Source organism: Myripristis murdjan, chromosome 9 (genome assembly GCF_902150065.1).
Source record: "Myripristis murdjan chromosome 9, fMyrMur1.1, whole genome shotgun sequence".
Taxonomy (NCBI): Eukaryota; Metazoa; Chordata; class Actinopteri; order Holocentriformes; family Holocentridae; genus Myripristis; species Myripristis murdjan.
Window position 1 is genome coordinate 10,207,648 of NC_043988.1, and position 25,167 is coordinate 10,232,814.

Sequence of the window (25,167 nt, forward strand, 5' to 3'; positions counted from 1 at the left end):
AAGGGCCAAGCTGCAGGTTTTCATTCCAACCAAAAACTCCACCAGGTGATTTCACTGATTACCTCACCTTCAAGCAGAAAGGAGGAACCAATCAGTGAAATCACCTGGTGGAGTTTTCGGTTGGAATGAAAACGTGCAGCCTCTCAGCCCTTCATGGCACCAGTTTGACACCCCTGCCCTAAGTGCTTGTGAGCAAGACGTCTCGGTGGGGATCTGATGGCAAAATGTTTGTGGAACATGATGTCCTATAGCGCCAAAAAGTAGAGGTCAGATTGCTTTGACTCTTGCCCCATTAGATTCAGCCAAAAACACTGAATGTTTTTACTAGCCTACATATGTGTATATTCATTTTAAATTGCATGTGTGAATAGTGAAAAACTGGGACAATTTGGTAGTAAATGATGAAAACTGGGACATTTGAGTGTTTTACAGATATTTGTCGGGACTCAGGACACCTGGCTTGAAACCAGGACAGTCCCAGACAAAGTGAGAAGTTTAACCACCATAGTGTACACCCACCACAACATGCAGCTAGGTTTTCTTTCTAGATGCTATGATATTTGAAATCTGAAAACAAACAAACAAACAAAAAGCAAAAACAAAAAAGCAAAAACAAACAAACAAACAACAACAACAACAAAAAAAAAACAGTGGCACATAGAGAGTTCCAATTTTTGTCTTACTGTGGAAACAAATAGTGTCCATAGGCCGGGCCACCACCAGGGGACTCCACTATGTTCTGAAAAAAAGTTAGTCAACTGCAAATGCGATTATAATTTTTTTTTAATGCCGTTATCTCAAGATCAGAAAGTAATTGTACATTATTAGAGATAACAAAGTTCGTTTTCTTGTGATAGTGCATTTATCGGGCTGTCTTGTTATCTTGAGAAAACCAAAGGCTGAAATAGTTAACCCTCTCCTCTTTTAGTATTATCAAGATAAGATAATTCATTATCATGAGAAAATGAGCTTTGATATCTCAAGATCATGATAATTTCAACCACAGCTGCTTGATTTGATTTACGTCTCTTATGTATCATGGGGCAGGGTGGAGTGAAGTTAAATGGGGTGAGTGGGTGAGGGGGTTTGCAATGGACAAGCCTGATGAACCATTTTTCGGTATCCTATAACTAACTTTCCACCAGTGTTGAGTACTCATCAACTGCTGCTGTCTTTAATGAAACTCAGAGGAGTACAAGCCTGTGTGTGCACAGTTGAGTGGACAATAAGAGCAGTAGGAGGTTATTTATCTTGGTGGACTATGCTTCAGTGTGCATAACCCAGTTTCAAGGCCCTTATAAATTTGAAAGTCCAACAAGATGCGGAGTTATATAATACAATACAGAAGACTGGAATGGGGATAAAAAGGAAGAACCTGGATGTTTATTTGACCAATGAGAGGGAACGAAGGAGAAAGACATCCACAACACAGGGACTTTGATTGCAGCCTCTCAAGGTGAAGCAGCCGGGAGGCCTTACACTACTTGACTGATGTGGGAGTGATTCAAATGACATTAGAGGAATTTAGACTAGTTGAAAAGAATTTTCTGTGGCCATACATGGTGTGAGATAGGTCTGTTATGTTATTGCTCTTCATTTAAAAGCGTAAGAGTAAAATGCAGGGCATGCTACAGTGGAGTACTTGGTGTAACTGAATTGGTGCACACCGGGTGAAGGAAAAGCCCACAGCCATCAGTCTATTCTGCAAGACTTTGGCGCACACTGGACCTGCTGAGGTTTTGACAGCATTTCAAGAATCAGAGGTGGGTTTGATCCTTTTTTGATTAAATGTAAACCAACACCCTTTTCCCCTTATTACAAGTAAAACCACCGTAGAGCATATTTTAAAAGATGGTGTGCATGAATTGTCTAAAATATAGGGTGTTTATACATGAGCTGTAGACTACTTAGAAGACATTCATTCCAACATCAGCAAGTCATACCGGGAAAATGCACATGTCTGTAATAAGGAATGTCATCTGCATAACAATAAAAATTAGTCTTTTGGGCCAGCTGTGACACATAGCAGCAGCTTAATGTTGAGTCATCCACATCTCTTGTCAGAACTGCTTCTGTCAGGGTTGTTAGGTCTCCAAGTGTCACTACGATTTGGGTTTTTCCTGCACATTTCTTGATCACATGTCCTTTACAATATGAGCTGTCCTTCAGGACGATTACCTGTCCTGTTTTAATATTATAATCAGCTATACACAAGGGTACTCTAACATATTAATGTAATTATATATATTTGCTTTTGGGCTATTTCCCTCAATCACGCAGGCCGTGCATGTAATTAAACCAACAGCCTATTCTAGTTTACACACAACGTTTTGTATAATAATCTACAGTATTGTTAGTCACAATCCCAGGATCTGTGATATTTCTGTACTGTATTGTCCAAATTGTGTCAAGAATATATCTGTCTTCTTCCCTCTACACATACTTCATGAGATCACCTAATTTTTCAGTGTGACGCTGAATATCTTTTTTTGTATCTGCTATTAATGTGCACTGCACCTACATCAGCTTTCATTAGTTTATGAATACAAGACTTGTGTCTTGTATAGCACAGCCATACGGTGTAATTTCTACAATAACATTGTTAGAAGTTTTGTTTCTAACTGTTTCAAACATGCTACAAGATGCCAGCTGCATTATTTATTGAATGGCATATACAAAATCAAAGAAAGCAATGCCCTTTCAAAAGAAATAGACTACCTCTCTGCTTAATTCTTCAAACAAAAATGAGCTGCATGCGACCTTTCCCCTCTTTAAATCACCAAAATGTCATTTTATTATTTTTATGTATTTCATGTGGCAGCTGTGCCATCTTTGCTGTCTCTGTGCACTGACAATAATCCAACATCCTTTATTATGTAACTCTGCTGAATACAGATATTAATAATCTCAACATGCTGGGTGACATCATCCGGCGCTGCTGACCATGACAAGCATTTGGGAAAGCATGCAAACCGAACTGTCATGGTAGGTTTGTGTAGAACAAACTGAAGAACATTATTATTGAGATTTAATTCTACTAATGTGTGGCTTGATTTATTGATGCAAGGCTTGATTTGATCTGTTTTTTTTTTTTTTTTTTTTTTTTTTTTTTTTTTTTGTCAGGGGACAATGGGCTGCCAGAAGGCTTGCAAAGTGGAGAAACTCCTGAAACAGTCTCAAAGGGAACTACTCTGGAGCCAAAGACAAAGGTTAGCCATAGCTGAGAAGAACAGCCGGATGAGAGACAGAGACAAGGTGAGCACGGTCTCCATTTGCCTGCATGTCAGTGTTAAAGTAGAGCTTTCGATGAATAAGCTTTGATTCAGCCGTGTGTGGACACCAGCAGGATCAACACTTGTTGGTGCCCGCAGCAATAATCTGATCTCACACAGCACCCCTCAGCCAAACCTCTTTGCAGTCGTCAAGGCTCATTACTTACAAATGTGACTGTATGTGGCCCTCAGTGATTGTGTGCTCAATTTGATTCCTTATGCAATTGATGGAGCTATTAATCAAACAAGATATTTTGGTGCTTTTATTGCTATTTCTCTGCAAGGGGATTACCTAACATGCGATTATGTAACATGTAGCCTACTACATGAATGTGCATTACTACATATATATATATACCATGTGCCAGTACGCTTGCATTACTTACGTTTGGGCAAGTTTGCATATTTTTTTTGCATTAGCCTGTAGATACAGTGACAGGACCAAAACAGGAGAAATCCGAGTCAGCTGCGCACTTGTTATTCCCAGACAACGTGTGTATTTTTAGATTTTTGCTTAACTTAATCTACCCACTTGTTTTGTAATTTTGTAAGCCTGCTGTAGTCACAGTCATTATTACTCTTATTTGCTAAGTGCAGTGGGTGCATTAGGAGTTTGACGTGGTTGACTCATGGAGACACATTATAAACACATTATTTTCCTTTCCTTTTGATGTTGCCTTGTCTCTCAAATTTTTCCTTAGCTTTTCGTATTTTCCTTTTTTTTGACACTGCTTATGTACTGCGTTTTTATCTTAGTTTAAATGTTGTATTAGTTTAAATGTTTTTATGCACTGTAAGCACTTTGAGATCATTTGTTTGATGTAAAGCGCTATAAATAAAAATTTAAAACATTAAAACAATATAGGATCAAATCCAACAGGACCTGTGAAGGTCATGCAAGATGTAATATGTGACAGTAGACTGAAGATTAAGCACTTTGCGAGGATACATTCAAAGATGAAGAACTGCTTCAGTCTAACAGCTTTGACATTGTCAGTAATGATTGGGACAGTGAATGGCTGGTAGTGCCAGAGACTCATAATTGAGCCAGTTGAACAGAGTAGGACTTAATTCAGAACACGGTTAAACACTGTGCAGAAACAAAATGACAAGGATCTTTTGGTGCAGTGAGTTCACAGATGTGCAGTGTGCAGCTGAGTCGATAGCCTGAGTAGCTTATATCAGTGTCCATATGCAGATTAGCAGGGTTTAATCAGTCCACCATGGTATATCTGAGTGTGGTGTGAGAGAATGTGTGTGTAAGAGCATGAGTGGGATTTTAGGAGGGCTGGATAAGGAGATGAATTGCTGTAGGAAAAAAAAAAAAACATTGTGTGGTGTTCAGTATGTAGCCAACAATGCACTGGAACCATCTTCTAGAAGAGAGTATGTCAAGCAGGAGGCCAAGTAGACATGCTATCAGGCAGGCAGCAATCATTTTTATCTCTTACTGTGGAGTTAGGCAGGGATTTGACGGAGGGCAAGTGGCTCTTTGCTGAAGGAATCAGAGCTACATTGGGGTGTGATGGATGATATAAGGATGTTTTAAATGATGAATCTGAAGAATTTCTCATCGATATATTGTGACACATTTTGCTGACCAAGTTGACTATGAAGAACATTCTCTGTTGAATAATTCCATTGCATCGACAGTAGGGGTGTAACGATGCACCGCTTTTTAAATTCAGTACAATGTTTAATATTGAGGTAAAAATTTGATTCCACTGTCAATTATTTAAATGTTACAATATATCCACACAGAGCTCTAATTTTATATTATATACAGTACAGGCCAAAAGTTTGGACACACCTTCTCATTCAATGCGTTTTCTTTATTTTCATGACTATTTACATTGTAGATTCTCACTGAAGGAATCAAAACTATGAATGAACACATGTGGAGTTATGTACTTAACAAAAAAAGGTGAAATAACTGAAAACATGTTTTATATTCTAGTTTCTTCAAAATAGCCACCCTTTGCTCTGATTACTGCTTTGCACACTCTTGGCATTCTCTCGATGAGCTTCAAGAGGTAGTCACCTGAAATGGTTTTCACTTCACAGGTGTGCCTTATCAGGGTTAATTAGTGAAATTTCTTGCTTTATCAATGGGGTTGGGACCAATCAGTTGTGTTGTGCAGAAGTCAGGTTACTACACAGCCGACAGCCCTATTGGACAACTGTTAAAATTCATATTATGGCAAGAACCAATCAGCTAACTAAAGAAAAAACGAGTGGCCATCATTACTTTAAGAAATGAAGGTCAGTCAGTCCGGAAAATTGCAAAAACTTTAAATGTGTCCCCAAGTGGAGTCGCAAAAACCATCAAGCGCTACAACGAAACTGGCACACATGAGGGCCGACCCAGGAAAGGAAGACCAAGAGTCACCTCTGCTTCTGAGGACAAGTTCATCCGAGGCACCAGCCTCAGAAATCGCAAGTTAACAGCAGCTCAGATCAGAGACCAGATAAATGCCACACAGAGTTCTAGCAGCAGACCCATCTCTAGAACAACTGTTAAGAGGAGACTGCGCCAATCAGGCCTTCATGGTCAAATAGCTGCTAGGAAACCACTGCTAAGGAGAGGCAACAAGCAGAAGAGATTTGTTTGGGCCAAGAAACACAAGGAAAGGACATTAGACCAGTGGAAATCTGTGCTTTGGTCTGATGAGTCCAAATTTAAGATCTTTGTTTCCAACCGCCGTGTCTTTGTGAGACGCAGAAAAGGTGAACGGATGGATTCCACATGCCTGGTTCCCACTGTGAAGCATGGAGGAGGAGGTGTGATGGTGTGGGGGTGTTTTGCTGGTGACACTGTTGGGGATTTATTCAAAATTGAAGGCACACTGAACCAGCATGGCTACCACAGCATCCTGCAGCGACATGCCATCCCATCCCATCCGGTTTGCGTTTAGTTGGACCATCATTTATTTTTCAACAGGACAATGACCCCAAACACACCTCCAGGCTGTGTAAGGGCTATTTCACCAAGAAGGAGAGTGATGGAGTGCTGCGGCAGATGACCTGGCCTCCACAGTCACCGGACCTGAACCCAGTCGAGATGGTTTGGGGTGAGCTGGACCGCAGAGTGAAGGCAAAGGGGCCAACAAGTGCTAAACACCTCTGGGAACTCCTTCAAGACTGTTGGAAAACCATTTCAGGTGACTACCTCTTGAAGCTCATCGAGAGAATGCCAAGAGTGTGCAAAGCAGTAATCAAAGCAAAGGGTGGCTATTTTGAAGAAACTAGAATATAAAACATGTTTTCAGTTATTTCACCTTTTTTTGTTAAGTACATAACTCCACGTGTTCATTCATAGTTTTGATTCCTTCAGTTGGAATCTACAATGTAAATAGTCATGAAAATAAAGAAAACGCATTGAATGAGAAGGTGTGTCCAAACTTTTGGCCTGTACTGTACACACACTACTACACAGCTTGGTTGGGCTCAACAAATACATTTAAAAAAAAAAAAATTATGAACAATGAAAATCATATAAAACAATGCAGTTATACAGAAGTGTATCCTTTGGACAGTGTAACTCTAAATAACTGCAACTTACATTCTACACATCTTGCTGTGCTGCCATTCAGGTTTTTTTTTTTTTTTTGGGGCATTTCTGCTTTATTGACAGCCACAGTGGAGAAAGACAGGAAAGGCAGGGGAGAGAGGTGGGATGACATGCAGCAAAGGATGCGAAATTGGACTTGAACCCCGGTCGCTGCAATCGGGACCAAGCCCTGGTACATGTTACTCACTCTTAACCAGTGAGCCACTGGTGCGCCCCAGGTTTCAAAATTTTAAACTTAGTCAGAATTACCAATTTCATGGGATACAACAAGTTTTATACAATAGTTTTATACAATAGGAAAGGAAATAGGAAATAGTCGTAAACAGAAGATTAATGTGTGCAAGTCTGCTACTGTAGCATGCTTGTAGTTTTACCAGATGGGTAATGTAAATGAGTATTTTTATTTATTTATTTATATTTTTGTCACCACTACTCAACTATTGATTGTCATATGAAACAGGAAAAGAAAATGGTGCTATACTACTGATTTTTTTTTTTCCAAGGAAGGGGGTTCTCTAGTTCTATTTTGGACTCTTCTGCAGCTTCATTCTCGAGTTTGTCCGACTTTTAAGTATTTCCTTTTTGCTCTGCTCTCTCTGTCTCTGTTGCGACTGTGTGTTTTCATCTGAATGTGTGTACAGCATCCACCCTGCCTCCTCCTCTCCTCTTGAGTATAATTTACATCAGCAGCGATTCATGTTGAAATGACAGAAGAACAAAAGGAGGATACTGAAGATACAGTTGTGAATGGATACGCTGTACTGAACATTCTTCTTCTTCTTCTTCTTCTTTTTTTTTTTCAAATTTTGATTCTGTAATGGTCTTCTTTTTTTTTTTTTTTCAAATTTTGATTCTGTAATGGTCTTATTACACCCCTGTTTCACAGTAGCGCCATCATTTCCCAGAGTGATTTGGCCCTGTGGTTTTCTAATGGAAGTTGATCCTAGCCTGTCCTACAGTATCTGCAGTTTCCAGTTCAAGGCTGTTGGCATACCAAGACAGTCCTACCTCAATGGTAGATGGCCTCATTGTCGGGGGCCTGCTCTGGTGGTATTTGCTCACGAACTTGAACAGCTTGTTTAAAGGGTCATTGGAGGTGTGGTTTTTAATGTTTAAGAACAAAAAAAGCATGCACTGCTCTGAGGCACATGTGATCACCAAGAGAATAATGTGTAATCATGTGTCTGTCACGATTCCCGCCTGCCTCAAATTCTCTACAACTATCCATGCTTCAAAAACCTTTCGCCCTGCATTACTGAACGACAGCCACCCAGTAGCACTGACTCCTGCTGTTATAAAGCGCTTTGAGCGGCTGGTCAGGGACCACATCTGCTTATCACTCCCCAGCCCGCTTGACCCACTACAGATTGCCTACTGGTTGAACAGATCCACAGATGGCACCATCACACATTTTCTGCACAATGCCCTCTTCCACCTGGAGCAGAGGGGGGGGAAACGATGTATGCATGCTTTTTGTGGATTACAGTTTGGTCTTGAAGACCTTTTTTCCCTCCATGCTCACCACGAAGCTCAAGGACCTGGGCCTGCACTCTTCCATCTGTAGCTCTGTTCAAGACCTCCCGAGAGGGCAACCTCAGGTCGTGAGAATAGGGAACACATCATCCTCTTCAGTCTCCCTCAGCACTGGAGTCCCTCAGGGTTGTGTCCTCGGCCCCCGTGCTGTACTTTGTGTATACGGGTGACTGTGGCCACCAGCGTTTCCAAAAGGCTGATAAAGTTTGCTGACGACACAGTGGTTGTGGCCCTGCAGTAATGACAAGTCTTAGCCACATGAGGTGGAGAACCTGGTATCATGGTATCAGGCCAGCAACCTCTTCCTGAATGTTGGAAAATCAAAGGACCTGATTGTGGATTTTTCAAGGACACATCCCAGAGACTTCAGCCCCCTCACCATCAGTGAGGCTCCACTGGAGAGGGTGAAGAGCTACAAGTACCTTGGTGTCGAGCTCACCAAGGACCTTTCATGGACAAGTCATATGGACAATCTGACGTGAAGTTACGGCAGCATCTTTACATCCTTTGTTGCCTAGCCAGGTTCAGGCTCTCCCCGTAGATTTGTGCTATGTTAGACCCAATGTGGTCATCCACGGAAAAACTTCTTTTAGTTCAATCTGATGAAGGCTCACTCCATAGCAAAGAGACTCCAGTATAGTTCAATATGACCTGCACTCGGGCAGAATACAGTACAGATGTATTGATAGTTGCAGCTGTATGTCTATATTGCATGTACATATGACACCATATTTTTTACTATGTTTAAACTACACTTTTTATTTATACTACATATTCATATTTAATGTTTGTTTTATACTTATATTAAATCACATTTATATTACATTTCTTATTTATATTACTTTCATTCATACCTACATTTACTATATGTGTATGCTTACATTATACTGTTTACAATACATTTATTATTATATTACATTATTCATGCATCTACATTACACTTTTTAACAAATACATATTATATCTGTGTATTACATATAACAGTACAACATTTCACTGCTGTTGTCTTGGCATTGTGTATGTAATGAATAAAACAAACTAAACTTTGCTTAGCTTGCCTTGCCGCAGCTCAGGGATTGAATACTGAGCTGATGTCCACAAACAGGAGCACAGAGTGTCCATGTGTTCCAGGACATAGTGAATGTCCATGTGAACTGCATCATCCACGGAGTGGGTCGCCCTGTAGGCAAACTGCAGGAGTAGGACATCTAGGAATTAGTAACTGATCGTTTGAAGCAGGACAGGACCAACCACAGAAGGAGCTTTGTCATTACTGAAGAAAGTGTAACCAGTCTGTTGGCACTGAGGCAGGTATCCTTGGTGCTAGAACCAGAAGTATTATCCTTCGTAGTGTGCAGAGAAGCATCATCCCAGCTTGTCTTTGCATTGGCATTTGTGGAGTCTCTTTGTGGTGCCTTGTGGAGTTGAACTTTTCTTTGCTGTTTTTTATTCCTCTCTGTTTCCTGACATGGTAGCTTGCTGCTTGATGACATTGATGTCCTTCTTGCCTGAGCTCTTTGATTTGTAATGTTGTACTTCACAGTGTTCTTTGTTGATACGCCGGATGCTTCACAAAAGGAAATGTCAAAACACTTGTTCACACCTCCAAAAGTGTCCCACCCAATTGAGTTGAGGCAAGCCTGTAGCTCCCCCTTTGCCTCCTGACTTCATCTTTTGACAGCTGTCTGAACATGTTTGGTCCTCTTTAACATTTTAATGTTGGCTGGGATCTCCTGAGTCATGGTAAAAAAACATATCTTTCGCTTTCAAAAAAATCATACAAGATTGTATGAATCAACATCTTTGTAAAACTAACACAAGATTAATAGCATCATAGGCTAGGCTTTAGTCCCACTTTGCAGCCCTCAGACATGAGCTGCAGCTTGGTGTTAAGAGTATATGTTAATGATAAAGTGGGCTTTCAGTCTTCACACTTTCCCAGTCCCATGTAGTAGCATTGAATCAGAAGCAATTAAGCAAATGTCTAAAGGTCATTCATTACATCTGCATTCATATATTACAAAACAAAAACAAATTGATGAACAATCAAAGCAGCACTGGGATATGTTTTTTTTGTGAATTTACCCTTAGATCCAGAGGAGAGAAAGCCCACTGTAGCCTATAGTGGTTGATGTTAGTGAACATGTCAGGTGTGCTGCTGGCTCATTGTCAGAGCTAAGCTCCTCCTTTTGTGTTTACACTCGGGAGTAGAGGACATGGGCGGGAACATTTGACATCAATCGTGTGTGATGTCGCAGTGCCTTGAGTGTTAAACAGCCACTGTGCAATATAAGCTCTCAATTGGGATTGCAGAGAGGGTCCCGCTGGAGGGGGAGGGAAGGCTCTAAACAGAGGAAAGGAGCCGTTGTGGTTGCTAGGCAGCCAAGCTGAGGAAAGCATCTGTTTTGGGCCTCCTCTCCTTTTCTCACAACAGAGTGCAGCACCACTGTCGACCAGAGAGGGCAGCCACACTGCATGCTCTGTGTGTGCACCTCTCATCCATATCTCCCTATTGAGGAAAAACCCAGGATGGCCCAAATAATCCCCCTTAATACCTTACTGCACTTGATTTCCTGATCTGTGATTGGATGGTAATGTTGTTGCTGCTGTTTGTGATAGCTGATTGGTCTGGCCCACCGTGCAGTGAGCGAGGGTTGTTCAGGCTGAGCCTCAGGGGAGCCTCTTTAGCATAATGACCCATGAGCAGACGAGGCAGAGTCCCAGTATCAGTTTGCAAAAAAGCTGAGAAGCACTGCAACAGAGCTGAGAGGAAGGACCAAGGGGGACGCCAGAGGCCAGCAGAACCTCATATGACCTTGCCAGCTTCAATGATGGCTGTTCTTCAGTCGTGGGGAGGCGGGCTGGCCATATGGGGGAGCATAGTGCTAGAAGGGGCTATTGACAGGATCTTCTGTGACTGCTGAGAATAAGACAGAGTGACCAATTCTGATTAAGGAAGACCAAAGACATCCTGGAGAGAGAGAGAGAGAGCGCTGCTCAGTGCTGCTGCGCATTGCACTGCCTCTGCACCCCTGCTTGCCTGTCTGTGTGAGTAAGCGCGTGTTTGTGCGTGTGTGTGTGTGAGAAAAAGGGATAGAGTGAGAGCTGTGGAGGGCGCGCGAGAGAGAGAGAGGGGGAGAGAGAGAGAGAGAGAGTGCGAGAGAGAGAGAGAGAGAGAGAAAGGGGGCGTGTAGATGTGTGTGCTCTGCTGCACAGCCACGGTAGTGTGAGCTGAATGATGTTCGTTGGCTGTCTCTCTCTCTCCCTCTTTCTCCCTCTCTCTCTCTCTCTCTCTCTCTCTCTCTCTCTCTCTCTCTCTCTCTCTGCGCTGCCTGGCTGCGCCTCTCTCTGCTGAGCACTGATGAACCATTTTATGCTACGAAGCTGCCATAGCCATCGTCCTAGTCCCACTGCTGGCTACTCTGTCCGTCCAACCCAGTAGGAAACAGCTGCCTCTGCATTGGTCCTCTAGCTGCTGCTGAGGTACTGTACCATCTCCTGTCTGCTGTCAAGCCTTGTGTTTTTCTCAGCCAGGGTTTGTTGTACTGCTTCTGCTGCAGCATCCCTGTGCTGCTGCTGCTGGGGGAATAAGGATGATCATAACATGCCTCGGTGTCTCAGGGTCTTTGCGGCGCCCGGGACATGATAAAGGATTGTTGCACTGGCAATTTACACAAGACATTTAAAATATCTATCTGCTTATCATATGCATCCTAGATACACAGATGTAGACCCCTAACCATATGCATTTCTTCACAGAGCATTGGATCTGATTATTTAGGGCTGTTCTACACAGGAGTGCAGAATTTCCAGGGTTGACAGCACTGTAAGAGCCAGAGGACATTGCACATCATTTGCATGCATGGATTCACTGTCATATTTCTGTGTTAGATTTTACCTTCTTGTCCTAATTGAGGATGCTTTGCAGTGTCTGTAAGACTACTTCAGTTGGCATTGTATAAGCAGTGTGTTTATTGTCTGTCGTAGATATGACATGGTTTGTGGGGTTACTGTTAGTTCTGGTTATCAGTACCATGCCTGTGTAAAGGCTGTCTCTGTTGAGGCTACATGCAGGGAAAGTTAATGGCTTTTTGTTAGTGTGTCGAGTTGATAGAAATCATTAGGGACAATGAGGTTGTATTAATGAGTGGGAGATGTGAGTGTGAAATGCTAATTGTGAGACAGTGGGTGTCTGATATTGATTAATTTGTTTATATGGGTTTTGTTGAGCATTTGGATGCATTATCCATCAGTGTTGGGCCAATAAGATACCAGGAGTCTATCAACAATGCCAGGTAGGTCTGAAACTAGCTGACACGGTTACTGTGTTATGTCAAGTGTCAAAAAGATTTGTTTGCATGTGTGTGCAAGCTATGGGTTTATAGTTTGTAAGGGACATCAATGAAAAAGATAAAGATAGAGCTGTCTTTGTATGTTCTCTGTGTCCTCAGCTTCAGAGCTCAAATCAGTTTGCTATGAGACAAAATCCTATAGATGGCAGTCATGAGAGAAAAAGGTGCTAGTGGGAATAGATAGTGAAGGTTACTGTGATCTGTGGTTTCCACTGTGTGCATGAGAGAAGGTGTAGTCTCTGTATGCATGTGTATGTGTGTGTTTGTGCAAGTTTGGGTGTGTGTGCGTGTAGAAATATGTGAGTGTGCGTGTTTATGCTGCCTCCCAAGGTCACTCAATTGAAGAGGTTCCATAATTAGGGCTGTCAGTCTCAACCAACACCTAAGACGTGGGAGAGTACTCCAGCCCCAAAGTCCCATTCATACTGTAGCTTGACCTCCCCACCTTGACAAGCAAGCACGGCCATTCATCATTACATCAGCTATCCCAGAGCTGCCAGCAAGGGGCTTTTATCTTGTCTATACAGGCACAGGTATCTAGATTCCTAACTTGAAATGACAAACATGTTGGAGAGAGGCAGACAAGGAGGGGAGGGAGAATGGAGGGAGAGCACTGTTCAGATTTTTTAGTTCTGACTTGGGTCAAATAATATTTGCATAAATGTCTGAGCATTTGTTTTTTCTCCTGGTAGGAGGACCAGATGGGGTTTACTGCATTGGGACAATTCAGACAATTTTGGATACAGTAGCTTGTTATTTGCAGAAAAGTATAATAAATTGACATTAAAAAGCAAAAGCTTTCTCACACTGTTTTTTGCCATTCATTAGAGACAATCACTCTGTTGCTTGCCTGTTTGGCATCTGAAGCAGGTTAGAGTGAAGCAGGCTGAGAATAATTTGTAAATACCCTTTGAACCTGGTCTGTTTAGCTTTTTTGTCACAAAAATACCATTGGGGCTCTATCAATACTGTATCCTCCAAAATGATGTTGTCCGGCATTGTGCAGTTTAGGATGGTTATACAATCAGCAACTTTTAGAGAATGTAGATGATCAAGAACAGCCAACAACAAGAGCAATAACAAGGTGCGAATCAGGGACAAAAATATGCACAAATGTTTCCTAACAACAGCATGTTCCTGAAGCCACTTGGGTGCTATTGCCCAACTGAAGAGCCCAAAAAACCATATCACTGCCTTTCATATGTTGATTGTACGTCCTGTTTTCATGCTAATAACAAACTGTATTGTGGTGCTACTGTGAAGCACTAGATGATCTTGTGCTGGTGTGAGTGAGTGCACCGTGGAGTCAGCTGGACTGAGGATGAGGTGGTCAGGGCTGCTCAGTGGAGGATGGGGTTGTGTGACAGGAGCATGGCTCAGCATGGTCCCGGGTGACTGAAGCTAGGCTGTAGTAACAGCTGGATCACTGCTGCTGCTGCTGCTGGCGCCTGGATGTGGCCTGAATAAGGCACGTGACCGCCTTTCCACGGTGCAAGGCATTAGTGATATGAACAGCAGTGTCCACGGCCACTGTTACATAACACCATCTTCACTGGGAAATCTCAGTAAAGATGACTCCTGGAGGCTCGGACGGCAGAGTGGAAATGCATTATCATTGTTTACCAACCAAGTCACTGTCATTGTTGGACTGTCCTATGCATGACAAAGCAATCTTTTATTTATTTATTATTTTCTTTATCTCATGTTTCCTGAGGGTATTGTCATGTGACAGCAGATTTATGTAGATTTTCTGTGCGGTAGATTTATAAACCTTGGTTTTAAATGCCTCTCTACACTAGATCCGCTCATCACACATATGTTCAGTGTGTGTTTATGTGTGTGTAAGTGCTTGCCCATATGTGTGTATCTGTGTGCATATGGTTTTTTCCACTGTGTGTGTGTGCCTGTTTGTGTCTATACGCATGTGTGTGTTTGTGTGTGTATATTTACATACAGCACGCATGTTTGTGTTCCGCCATAGCTCCCTGAGCACAAATGTAATGTAAGTGGATATGTTGTGCCAGCTGTCGTCATGTCGGCAGTTTGACTGCTGACTGCTGTAGTCGGGCTCAGACGTCAGGGAAGGGCTGCCTGCTGACTGTGCTCGAGGTCAGGGGAGAGTAGCCAGTAATCACCTCAGGGATCTGACTGCATTCATAATTGATTGTTCCTGGAGTTGATCAGGGCTGTCCACTCAGTCAGATGGACCACACTGATCTGGCTTAAAGTGCATGAGATTAGATGAGCCCCAAAAGTTTGGTTCAGGGAATTAAATGTGGGTTGATTTAATTCTGTCATGTTTCATGTAGTGGTTAGTTTACAAATTTGCAGGGAAATGTGAAGGTTGTGCATTTTTACAGCCAGAAAATCTTTCAGGTCCATAGATGTCCAACATTTATCATCTTCATAGATGAAAAAAAAATCCAAAAACCTGACCACAGTGTTGGTTGATATTGAGAATTATTTTCAGTGTTGGACCATTGCCTACATAGACATACCCTATGCTAATGCATAAGCTTTTGTCAGTTTTTCTGTGCTATCGTCAGGTCATTGATACTATGCAGGGGAGGAGGTAGGAATCCGAGGTGAGGCACCGCTCTTGAGGACCATGGGGTTTTTAGTAAGCATTATCCAGTGTCTCAGTTACACAACTTGTAGTGCCAAAGTGATTTGAGTATTAGCAAGGAGAGAGCATTTAAGGTGAGACATACATTTAGACATTTCTTATGTCCCCTTGTAGCTATCACTAAGTCGGTTGTTGTCATCAGCTCAGAGAGGTAGAGGGCTATTTGGATCTGTCCTGAAAGGTGGCAGATCACGCCTGGGGGTGGGGATGATTATGTTGGTCTTGCCAAAATCCAGAGGCAGTGGCGATTATTTGCCAGGATTTGCTTAGTAATAAAAAAAAAAAAAAAAAGCTTATCTCCACCGGTTCAATCTCTGTCTCTATCTCTGTCTTTCTCCTCTCAGGTTTTGCTTACTCTTTCTGATTTTTCCAAATGCTTTAGTATGCTCTTTTAAAAGAAAATTTAAAATGTAGTGTGGCCACCTGTGTTACTGTCTATGCAAAAATGCCATGCTGCATGTTCTTCATTTTATCAGGTCTACCTTGTACATGTTAATTCAAATGCCCGGCATAATTTGCATTAAAATTAAAGATTCCCTTTGAGCCTTTCACCATGAGACAGATATGGTATTGCGAAAACCCCCGGACTGTGGTGGCTTTCATTTATTTAGCTTACTGTCGCCCACGGTACTTAACAAAAACATGATTTTTGATTTCTGAAGTGTATGCTGAGCACCATGTCCAGTGTTCAGGTTTCTCCTTCGTACAGGCAACTGATGCCTTGTTCTTCTCTGTGTATTGTCCGCCATGCCGAAGGTTACTTGCACAGACTTGTCTTTGATAAAAGCATATTATTGGCAGGCAGTGTTGCAGACAGACTCTGCCAGTCAGTTCAAGGCACACTTGCTGTTTCGCACCACTTTTAATGATGAGGATGATTAATGGAATGCTAATGTGCTCTGGTGTTAATGCTTTGTGTTTGTGTGGGGATGTAATTGATTCTAATGTCCTGATCAAGTGGAATTTCACACCAGATTACTAGAAAACGCTGTGCTCTGCAGTGGGGGCTGCAGCACAGTGATTCCTATTTTGCAGCGATTCATCTTTGTTAACCATATGGTAAGGCATGCTACACTGTAATATGTTATAGGTCTCTGTGGGGTTGGTAAGCCTCCTGTCCAATCCTCAGTCTCCATGCAGGGCCATCAGTGAACAGAGGCACAGAGTAATTGCATGAAGAAGCTGTAATAAGCTTGATTGAATTAGCCTTGCCCCGACTAAAATGAATTAAACAAGCAGTTGTGACATGCAGACTCCTAAACTGACTCATTATACCTGCTCAGCCAAATATACCATAATCTTTTGTCTTAGACTTGTTGACAAACTTGGGCTACAACCTAGCATGCAATCCTTGTATGCTGGAAATCATAAACGTCCTCTTGGTTAAACATGCCTGTATGATCATTGATCCAAATATGGATGAAAACTAAAACCCACCCCCAGTCCTAACAGTTATGATAACAGGATAATGTACCCCTGTTGTTGTGACATTTAATTCCCTCTCTGATCCAGTGTACATGCAGTAACAGGCTTGCCACTAAGATACTGGGCAAGTGAAACTATCAGCTGCCACCTATTATAGGGCCATGCAACTAATGTCTCTTACACCAATATATACATTTTAATCATTGACGTACTTAACATATAACACCTAAAGTGACTTAATGTAGATTAAAAGCCTTTTCTATGTGAATCCCCAGTGTGTGGTCATGCAGGGTTTCCTCCAGGATTTTTTGAAACTGTGGGGGAACTGGAGGGGTTGTGCCACCCAGATTTGCTTCCCTCCATGTAGTTTTCCCCAGACATACATTCATATTCCACACAAAAACAGCATTTCATTCAAATTTCAGTCAAATTCCTCGATATTCTGCGTTAAAAATAGATTCTGTTTTATTTGGATAATTCCACAATTCTGTCTGCGATTCCGTGGTCACGGAAATTATAGGGCCCTACAATGTTAACATTAACAATAACATTAGGGTCGTTTTCACAGGCTTGAATAAAAAATGGATTAAATTTAATCTTGCCTAGGTACCTTTCTCTTGCCCTTTTCTCTCCCTCTGCGAGCGCGCAGCAGTAGTATCAAACAGGCGATATTTGATATTTAAATTATCATTTCAAACTCTGATTATAGTAAGTATATGTGCGCAAATATAGGCTATATATATGTGTGTGTATATATATCCATTCATACAATATACTTTAAATTGCTTTAACATCTGAAAAAAAAAAAAAAAAAAATCATCATTCCGAGGCCGTGGCGGCTTTTATTTTGCCGTGGCGGTGTGCCACGATCAGTTACATGTAGCGGAAACCCTCTTTCACAGTTGTAAACAACAGAGTACACCCTGTTCATTGTGCCTGAGCACAGGTCAAGCAGAGGTCTTAATCTCCTAGATAACACTGACTAGCTAACCTTGAAGATTTAGCTGTTTTCTCGACTCATAATTCATAGGTTTATTTTTTCTTAAAGTGTCCACAAACATGAACATATGATTATCCTGAAAGGCTCCACTGACAAACAAGTAGGCCCTTTGATCATGAAAAATCAAACCTAGAATTATCAAGGAGTCACAATAGGCCATGAAGTGTACTGTACGGCGAGGGGAATGAGTCACATAGTTCCTAGAGCAGGGGTGTCAGACTTGTTAGTGGGCTGCATTCATTCATGAGACCTCACGGGGGCCGTTTTATTTTTTGCCAGCATCAATATGACCCAAGTTGACACATAGATATTTTAGGCTACCTTCTAATTTATTATTTTAAATCAGCAAATTGATTGACAGTAAGTTTGTAGCCTACCAGTCAATGAGAAATAACACATAATGTTGAATTACTTAAAGCAGAAGAGAGAAATGCAACAATTATATAGCATACAGGTTTGCAATTTACCTCCCAGCTGCTTTTTCTCTCTTTCCTGAAAAATTCTGCATTCCATGTCAACCTTAAGCTTTTTTTGTTTGCTAAACTACCATAACACAGGTAGTTGCTGCTTCCGGCCAATGAATAATTTGTAGTGCGAGGTCTAATTAATTTATCATAATTTATCATTAATCATTTTATTGTACAAACCTTATTTGCTTATTGCACAGAGTTAATAATAATTGGATGCAAGTATCTCGATAAAAAAAATATATTTTGATTTAAAAATATGCTTGTTTGGTTATTTTCTCCTTTCCCTCCAAAACATGTTGGGAGCTGAATGGGACATGCTTGCGGGCCATCTCTCCGACATCTCTGTCCCAGAGTAAAGAGTAGATGATGCTAGAAAGAAGCGCTTCAGAACACCTATGAAGGTTGAGGTGGACGAAAGAGCTACATGGTGGTAGGAATAGTGCCTTGCAGCAGGGGCACAGGGCGGGACAAAGACAGCCTGGGTTCAGATGTCCGTTTGCGTTAGGGAGGTTACGGCGCTGCCTCCTGCCAGGAGAAACAAACACTAATTGCCCATTGGCCTCGGGTTTTAGATGTGCAGCTGGGGACAAGCAGCTAAAAATAGCACTGCCTGTTCCCATGAGTGGCGGGCACACAGCACCATAGCATTATTATTCAGCACTAGAGCATGGCATGGACAAAAAAGGTCATCTTCCGGCCATGGCCACAAATGTCAGGGTGGGGTACAGAGCGACACCAACACAGGGTGGGTGAACTGCAAGCAGCACCTTAGGCTCAGCCCCATATGGACCAACCTACTGAACCATCGTCCTCTGAGCACTTGCAGGGAAATGTCACATGGAAACAGCCAAGCTAGTGTCATGACATGCAATGTTTTGCATCTGGCCCGGCGACATTCAAGCTAATTCCCATGAAGTCCACCACTTCCATGCAGAGATGGCCTACCGTGCTTGAGTCGAGTTACAGCTCTTCCTCTGTGACACAAAAGTAGCATCTGGTTCCACCTGACTGGAGCCATGAATTATTTAAAAGGGGGCATTATTATTTCCAGCTAGCTCCACTGGCTTGGCAATAACAAGCAGTTTAGGCAGTGCTATCAGCATTGCCTGCTAAGTGGTTGAACATGGAGAGAGGATGTTATTTTACCACGTTGGCATCGTATACTTGTGTGGGTTTGTAAGTATTTGGTTGAATGAATGCTAAAGTGTTGCTTTTCCCTGATATGTCAACATGTTCTTCAGATGCTTACAAAATTAGGAGTGTGTGTAAACAAAGCTAGGCGAAGCATACGCATTTTAGTTGACTTGCATAATACAGTTTAAATTTTGGTTTGGAAAATTTCAACTCATTAGAGCAATCTGGATTTCACAGTTGATGTATTGTGACCATTTAGTTGCACAGCCGTACAAGCACAAAACTGTGCGTGCACATCTCTTTCAGTTCCACCTTATGACTCATCCATAATGGAAACATTCATTTTACTTTTTGTTTTGCATGATTGGGTTTACTGAATTACATAATAGCGCATTTCAGTGCGTGTTTATTTTCCATGTTGTCTCTTTGGACCACAGTTTGCTCAACGCAGCAGGTGGGCAGGTGGTCCAGTATAGCTACTTAATCTTTTGTATTATGAAATCTAAGCCATGACGTTATGCACTGCATGGCTATAGCTGTTTTTCTACCATGACCACCTGTTGTCTCTAAGCTACCACACACCTATACGAATAGAGTACTAGGATACCAGATTTATCACCAGCTAAATTTAGCAGCACCAGTGACATGTAACAGCATAGCCAACCAATAAATCACCATATTTACAGACAACACTGCATTCATGAGGCTAAAAATTCAGATGACTATGACAGCAACTTTTTTTTTCTTTACTGTCTTTTTCTCCCACAGCTGAGAAATGAAGTTTTTCCCCTCCAGTTCCCAGGCGTACAGCATTTGGACAGCTTTCGTCTTCTAGAGGACAACAACAGAGCTCTGAGACTCAACCCAGGGACCCTCAGCCACCAAAGGCTACAGCAGAAGTTACTGGTGAGTTTTCTGTGTGAAAGGGAGATAAAGGCTTGTTGACGCTATAGCAAGCACGGACCATTACAGTGCAGCTGAAGACTGCTGTGGAGGCATTTGCTTTCAGCACTTGTCTGGCTTTTATGTCATTTTCCCCTACTTTGGATAGTGAACTTGTGAACCATGAATTATTTGGCCTCCAGTTGTTGGTTTAATTTTTAAATGAGTTGAACTTGCTTCTCCTCTGTTCATTAGGAGTCGTGTGGGGAATTAATTGGGGTCATACTGACGATTTTCTTCGTATTTAATGATCACTGATCATGTTCAGAAAACGTTGGAAGACAGAATGCTTCTCAACTTACTGTACGCCTGTGCATGCCCTCATCCCCATCTGTGGCTAGAGAAACTTACAGAAGACTAAGAAGCTGGGAGATGGAGCGTGGGAGGCTAAAAGCTCCATGCTGACTCTTTACCATACACTGTGTTAAGTGGTAGGACACCAGCATTGTCACAAAAGTGAGATAATGAGAACCTAATCATACTTGGTAATCTTAACAGATATTCTGTCAAATCTGACAGTTTTATGGAGGAAATTGGTCAAATTCACACTGTATCGAATGCCATTAATCCACCCTATGTTGAACCAAACTAAATAGATGACTTAATTTTGGCCTGCTGTTTCAAGATAAAAATATTATACTGAGCAATATTAATAGCTGATTATTAATGAGAAAAAGCAAATCTTTTTTCTTTTTTAAACAACTTGGTGGCGCTTGCGTTGAAATTGTTGTACTTCTGTACTGATGTGCGGGTCTATGAATTCCACCACCATTGATTTTTTACGACCTCATGTAGACATGTAAGACAAAGTTAATATTCTTGGGCAGGTAAGTGATGCCTGATCAGAGATACTTTTCAACCCCAAGTACATGTCAAATGTGTCATTTTTACTCAAGTATATAATGCACTTAACGGCAGAATGAGTAGGATTTTCCTAAAAAGCAATGTATAGACTCAAAAATAATCCCTCTCCATCATCACTCATGAGCCACTGGAAGTGTTTGTTGTCGTGTGTATCTGCAGAGACCCTGCGCTCTGCCTGTATTTTCTTGTTTTGCTGAGCTCAGCACTCTTCTGAGTGTCAGCTTTTGGGCAGCGGGTGTGTAGCTCCCAGCTAATAATGATATTTAATGCACAACATGCAATAAGAAGCTATGAAAATTACAGACATGGACCATGGAAGGAGATATAGCAAAGCGAAACACTAAGCAGAAAAAGCTTGTTCCACAACCGGAGTGAATCTGGGGTTGGCTTTCACCTGCTAGCGAGCACTGAGGGAGAGGATGAGGATGAGGATGAGGACTGATGTGATGTTGGCCTGTTTTCTAATGGACAATTAGGCGCCGCAGGATGGCGATGGAGTGTTTTAAATTTTGGTTGGTCATTTCCTTCCATCACCATCCTAGGAGACAAAAACTGTCTGCCGGCAGAGAGCTTAGCCAGGAAAGAGGGGTCACCTTTGAATGTTGTGTTTACAAACCACAACTGACAAATCCTACTCATTCTTCCTTTAAGGCATAAAAACATTATTGTAGACCTTAAACTACAGAGCTAGGCATTTAACAGATTCAGAAATAAATTCACTTCATAATTATTGATTAATAAAAATATTTGATATGATTTTGTATATTTGCTACTGGTACACAAGTTTAATTATGTATATGCGGAAATGATGAATTTCACAATCAAATGCCAATTCAGTGAATGCAGCTTCAAATTCTTCATTGCATCCCTAAAAATATGTTAGAAAAATGACATTGTTTTGAACTTCCAGGAACTACTTTTCCTGTTGCAATAGGCAATAGACAGTTAAAAATCTAGCAGCTGAGTATGTGATTGCTCACCTGAAATAGTAACAAAATTAAACCTGGCTTCATCAACGAAATTATGTAAATAATAAAAATCTATGGATCTGCAGGCCATATGATTAAAAAACACTAACAATTTTCAACACTAAGAGGTCAGTCTTCTTACTTTTGATAATGCTGCAGGGCCATGAATGATGCACTGGCGGAAAACAGATGATTTTGTCATCTATATTCTCATCACTTTAACATACTTTTCCATAAATGTGAGATACAGCTTAAAGATCTGGATTTGTCATACTTGTATAACAAAGAGTGATTTTCCCTGTGATGAGAGGACACAGTGGCAGTGTTGTTGACTTTCCATGGACAGTAAACAGCGAGTTTGGACAGTCAAGCTGTCTTCATCTTCCTTACTTCAGGCTGCAACTTCACAGCAGAGGCTGCTTGTAATTCCCCCGGCTTCCCCTGACGTCTCTGGTTCAATATGAGTGAGCTGCATCGATTAGCCCTCGGTGCAGTGCTTGTGCGAAGCGGATGAGTCGTGTGTGTGTGTGTGTGTCTGTTTAGGGGGCTCCTCTTGCCCTGTCTGTCGGCTTTCTCTCCAGTGTCTCCTCAGTGTGTTCCAGACTGTTGTTTTCACAGGAGGGCGACATGATGGAGGACACCTTTTGGCTGAATCATATGCTGAAGCTTTGTTCGCACCAGCTGCTGCTGCCTGGTTGTTAATATATGGTTGATGCTAAGAGCTGATGTTACTGTTGTTAATAATGGGTTTCTTGTCATGTTGGAACAGGAATTATTGACACTAATGTTTACGTTATGGTATTACATCTTGTCAAATTTTGATTTGGTCACATTGCATGAATGTACAGAAGCACATGGACGACCCTTACAAGTTCATGTCTCACACACTGAAAGTGTCACCTTCTTGTGTAAAAGTCCTTGAGCTGTAATCTACAAGGGTGTGAGGTTAGCACCATTGAATGTGATTGTTAGCCTGATCAGGGTGGTGTGAACTTTATTTTTATATTCTCAGCTGGCTTGTGACAGGGTTACTTGATAATATAGCTTGCCTGTCTTTTCAGTCTGAAAAACATCATGTCAGTGAAGCAGCATTTTCAAAGCATCCAGATGTGAATAATAATATCGTTTGAGGACTTGAATGTGAGATGAATCGCTGGGATTCCCATCTGTCAAACTCCTTGAAGAATTTGTAATAAATCTGATGAAAGAGCACTTGGCAGTGTGATCCCCTTCATGAGCTTTTTGCAGGGAAAAGACAGGTTGGTTGATGTTAAGAAGGAGGTTCTTTTTTTTTGTTTCAGTTGGCAGGTGTTGCCTTCATCCAGTCTTAATGCAGTTTATATCCTGATAATTGTAACATCTTTTAACGAGGTCTGGTCACACAAAAGCTATGCCCTTGTACCTGCGGTGGTTGCCAGGAAACGAGTGCTTTCGAAGTCTATGTGCGTCCCGTCGTGTCATTAAGCTGGTGTTTTGCATCGCTCAGTCGACAGAGAAATGGGCTGGGAGGAACAGGGGTATTTGAGAGGGGGGTGGGTGGAGGGTTGGGTGGGGGTGTTGTTAGTCCCCTGAAGTAGAAAAACAGCCGATTATGGATTCTGAAAGATTGGCGTGGCATCAGTAATTACTAATACAGCATGCTCCCATGTAAGACTGAGTGAAGTGGTAATGAAAAACTGACAGAGCATGAGGCATTTCTGCAGCAAGCTCCATTAGCCTCTAGCTCTGTTATCTTCTGATGGAGATGCAATCAACAAACCGCAGTCGCGCCCTGGCAAAGGTATCATCCTCATGTACACAGCTGTCTGTGGCCATTACATTTTTCCATGCTACACAGAGTTTCTGTGTGTTTTTATGAGGAAAGCTTGATAAGGGTGTAGTTTATCATTATTATTGTTGTTGTTTGTTGTTTTTGTCATTATTATGACACACAGATCACCAGGTTATTATGTTTTTCTGTTTAGTTTACGACTATGATAGGCACCTGTACTTATTTTAAACATCTCCACTGTTGGCCGATAAAATTGTAGTATTTTTTTCAGTCATCTGAGGCAATGGATTTTATAGTTATTACAGTTTTTTTCTTGAGCTTGAGTCATCACAACCTGTAGCTCATAAAAAAATATATACTTCTTTCACTTTTGAAGAAATTGTGGGAAAATACCCTAAAAATCAATAATGCTTATGACCTCAAAATCAATTTCAGTGGATATCCTCTTGCGTGTGAAAGAAGCTACATGTCTTCTGTTACCTCTGTCTGCTCGGCAGATTACTCTGTCTCCATGTCTCTTGGTTTCCTTCCTGCGCTCTGATTGGCCCTGTATTCACCAGCATATTGAGCAGGTGAGGATGTGACCCATTACCCATCTGTCACTGTGAGTGTCTTATTTTAGCAGCTGAGATGGGATGGGGCAGGACTTCAGGACACTTGTTTGGGTAGAGCTACAGTAGTCTGGAATGTCTGCTAGGTCTGCACAATATTATAATGAGTCTCTTAGTTTACTGCTGTTCTCATTAACTATTCATGACTGGGAGCAGGCCTACAGGTTAATTTGGGCTGTGCTCAGTTTGATGGTCAAGTGAATTATCAGACTAAGGCATGCCGATCATAAATATGCATCAAGCAGATTGGGAAAATCACAAACAGTCATTGCTGAGTATAGACATGAGGGACAGTGGCAGGCCCGTCAGGCACCGCCAAAACAGACAAGTAAACGGATTCAAGGCTTATAATTTCTGTCAACTTTTGGTCTTATCTGCCCTCTCTTCTCGCGGTTATATCACCATCACTGCTCAGACTTCATCAAGACTTCAATGTAACAAACTGTGGAATTGGAGATGGTGAAATAGCTGACGCTGCCCTGACGCTGTTCCTGTTTTTTCTGTGCCACACGACACTGCATTTTTCCCCCCTCTGATCTATCTTTATTACCGCATTAGTGCAAACTCAGAAATCTCACAAATCCACACAGGCAGAAACATCACGCTGGAACAGGATGTTGCTATACCA

At 41.7% G+C, this 25,167-nt stretch overlaps 1 protein-coding gene across 1 annotated transcript in view; it reads left to right on the forward strand.

The window, feature by feature from the left end:
* The first annotated feature begins 1,684 nt into the window (after nt 1–1,684).
* Nucleotides 1,685–25,167, forward strand: part of rimbp2b (RIMS binding protein 2b) — a 92,831-nt gene continuing 69,348 nt past the window's right edge. Inside the window, exons 1-4 of the mRNA XM_030060237.1 lie at nt 1,685–1,763; nt 2,896–2,985; nt 3,124–3,255; nt 20,152–20,289. Coding sequence (XP_029916097.1) covers nt 2,983–2,985; nt 3,124–3,255; nt 20,152–20,289 — 273 coding nt within the window. The 5' untranslated portion in view covers nt 1,685–1,763; nt 2,896–2,982. The remainder of the gene's footprint in view (nt 1,764–2,895; nt 2,986–3,123; nt 3,256–20,151; nt 20,290–25,167) is intronic.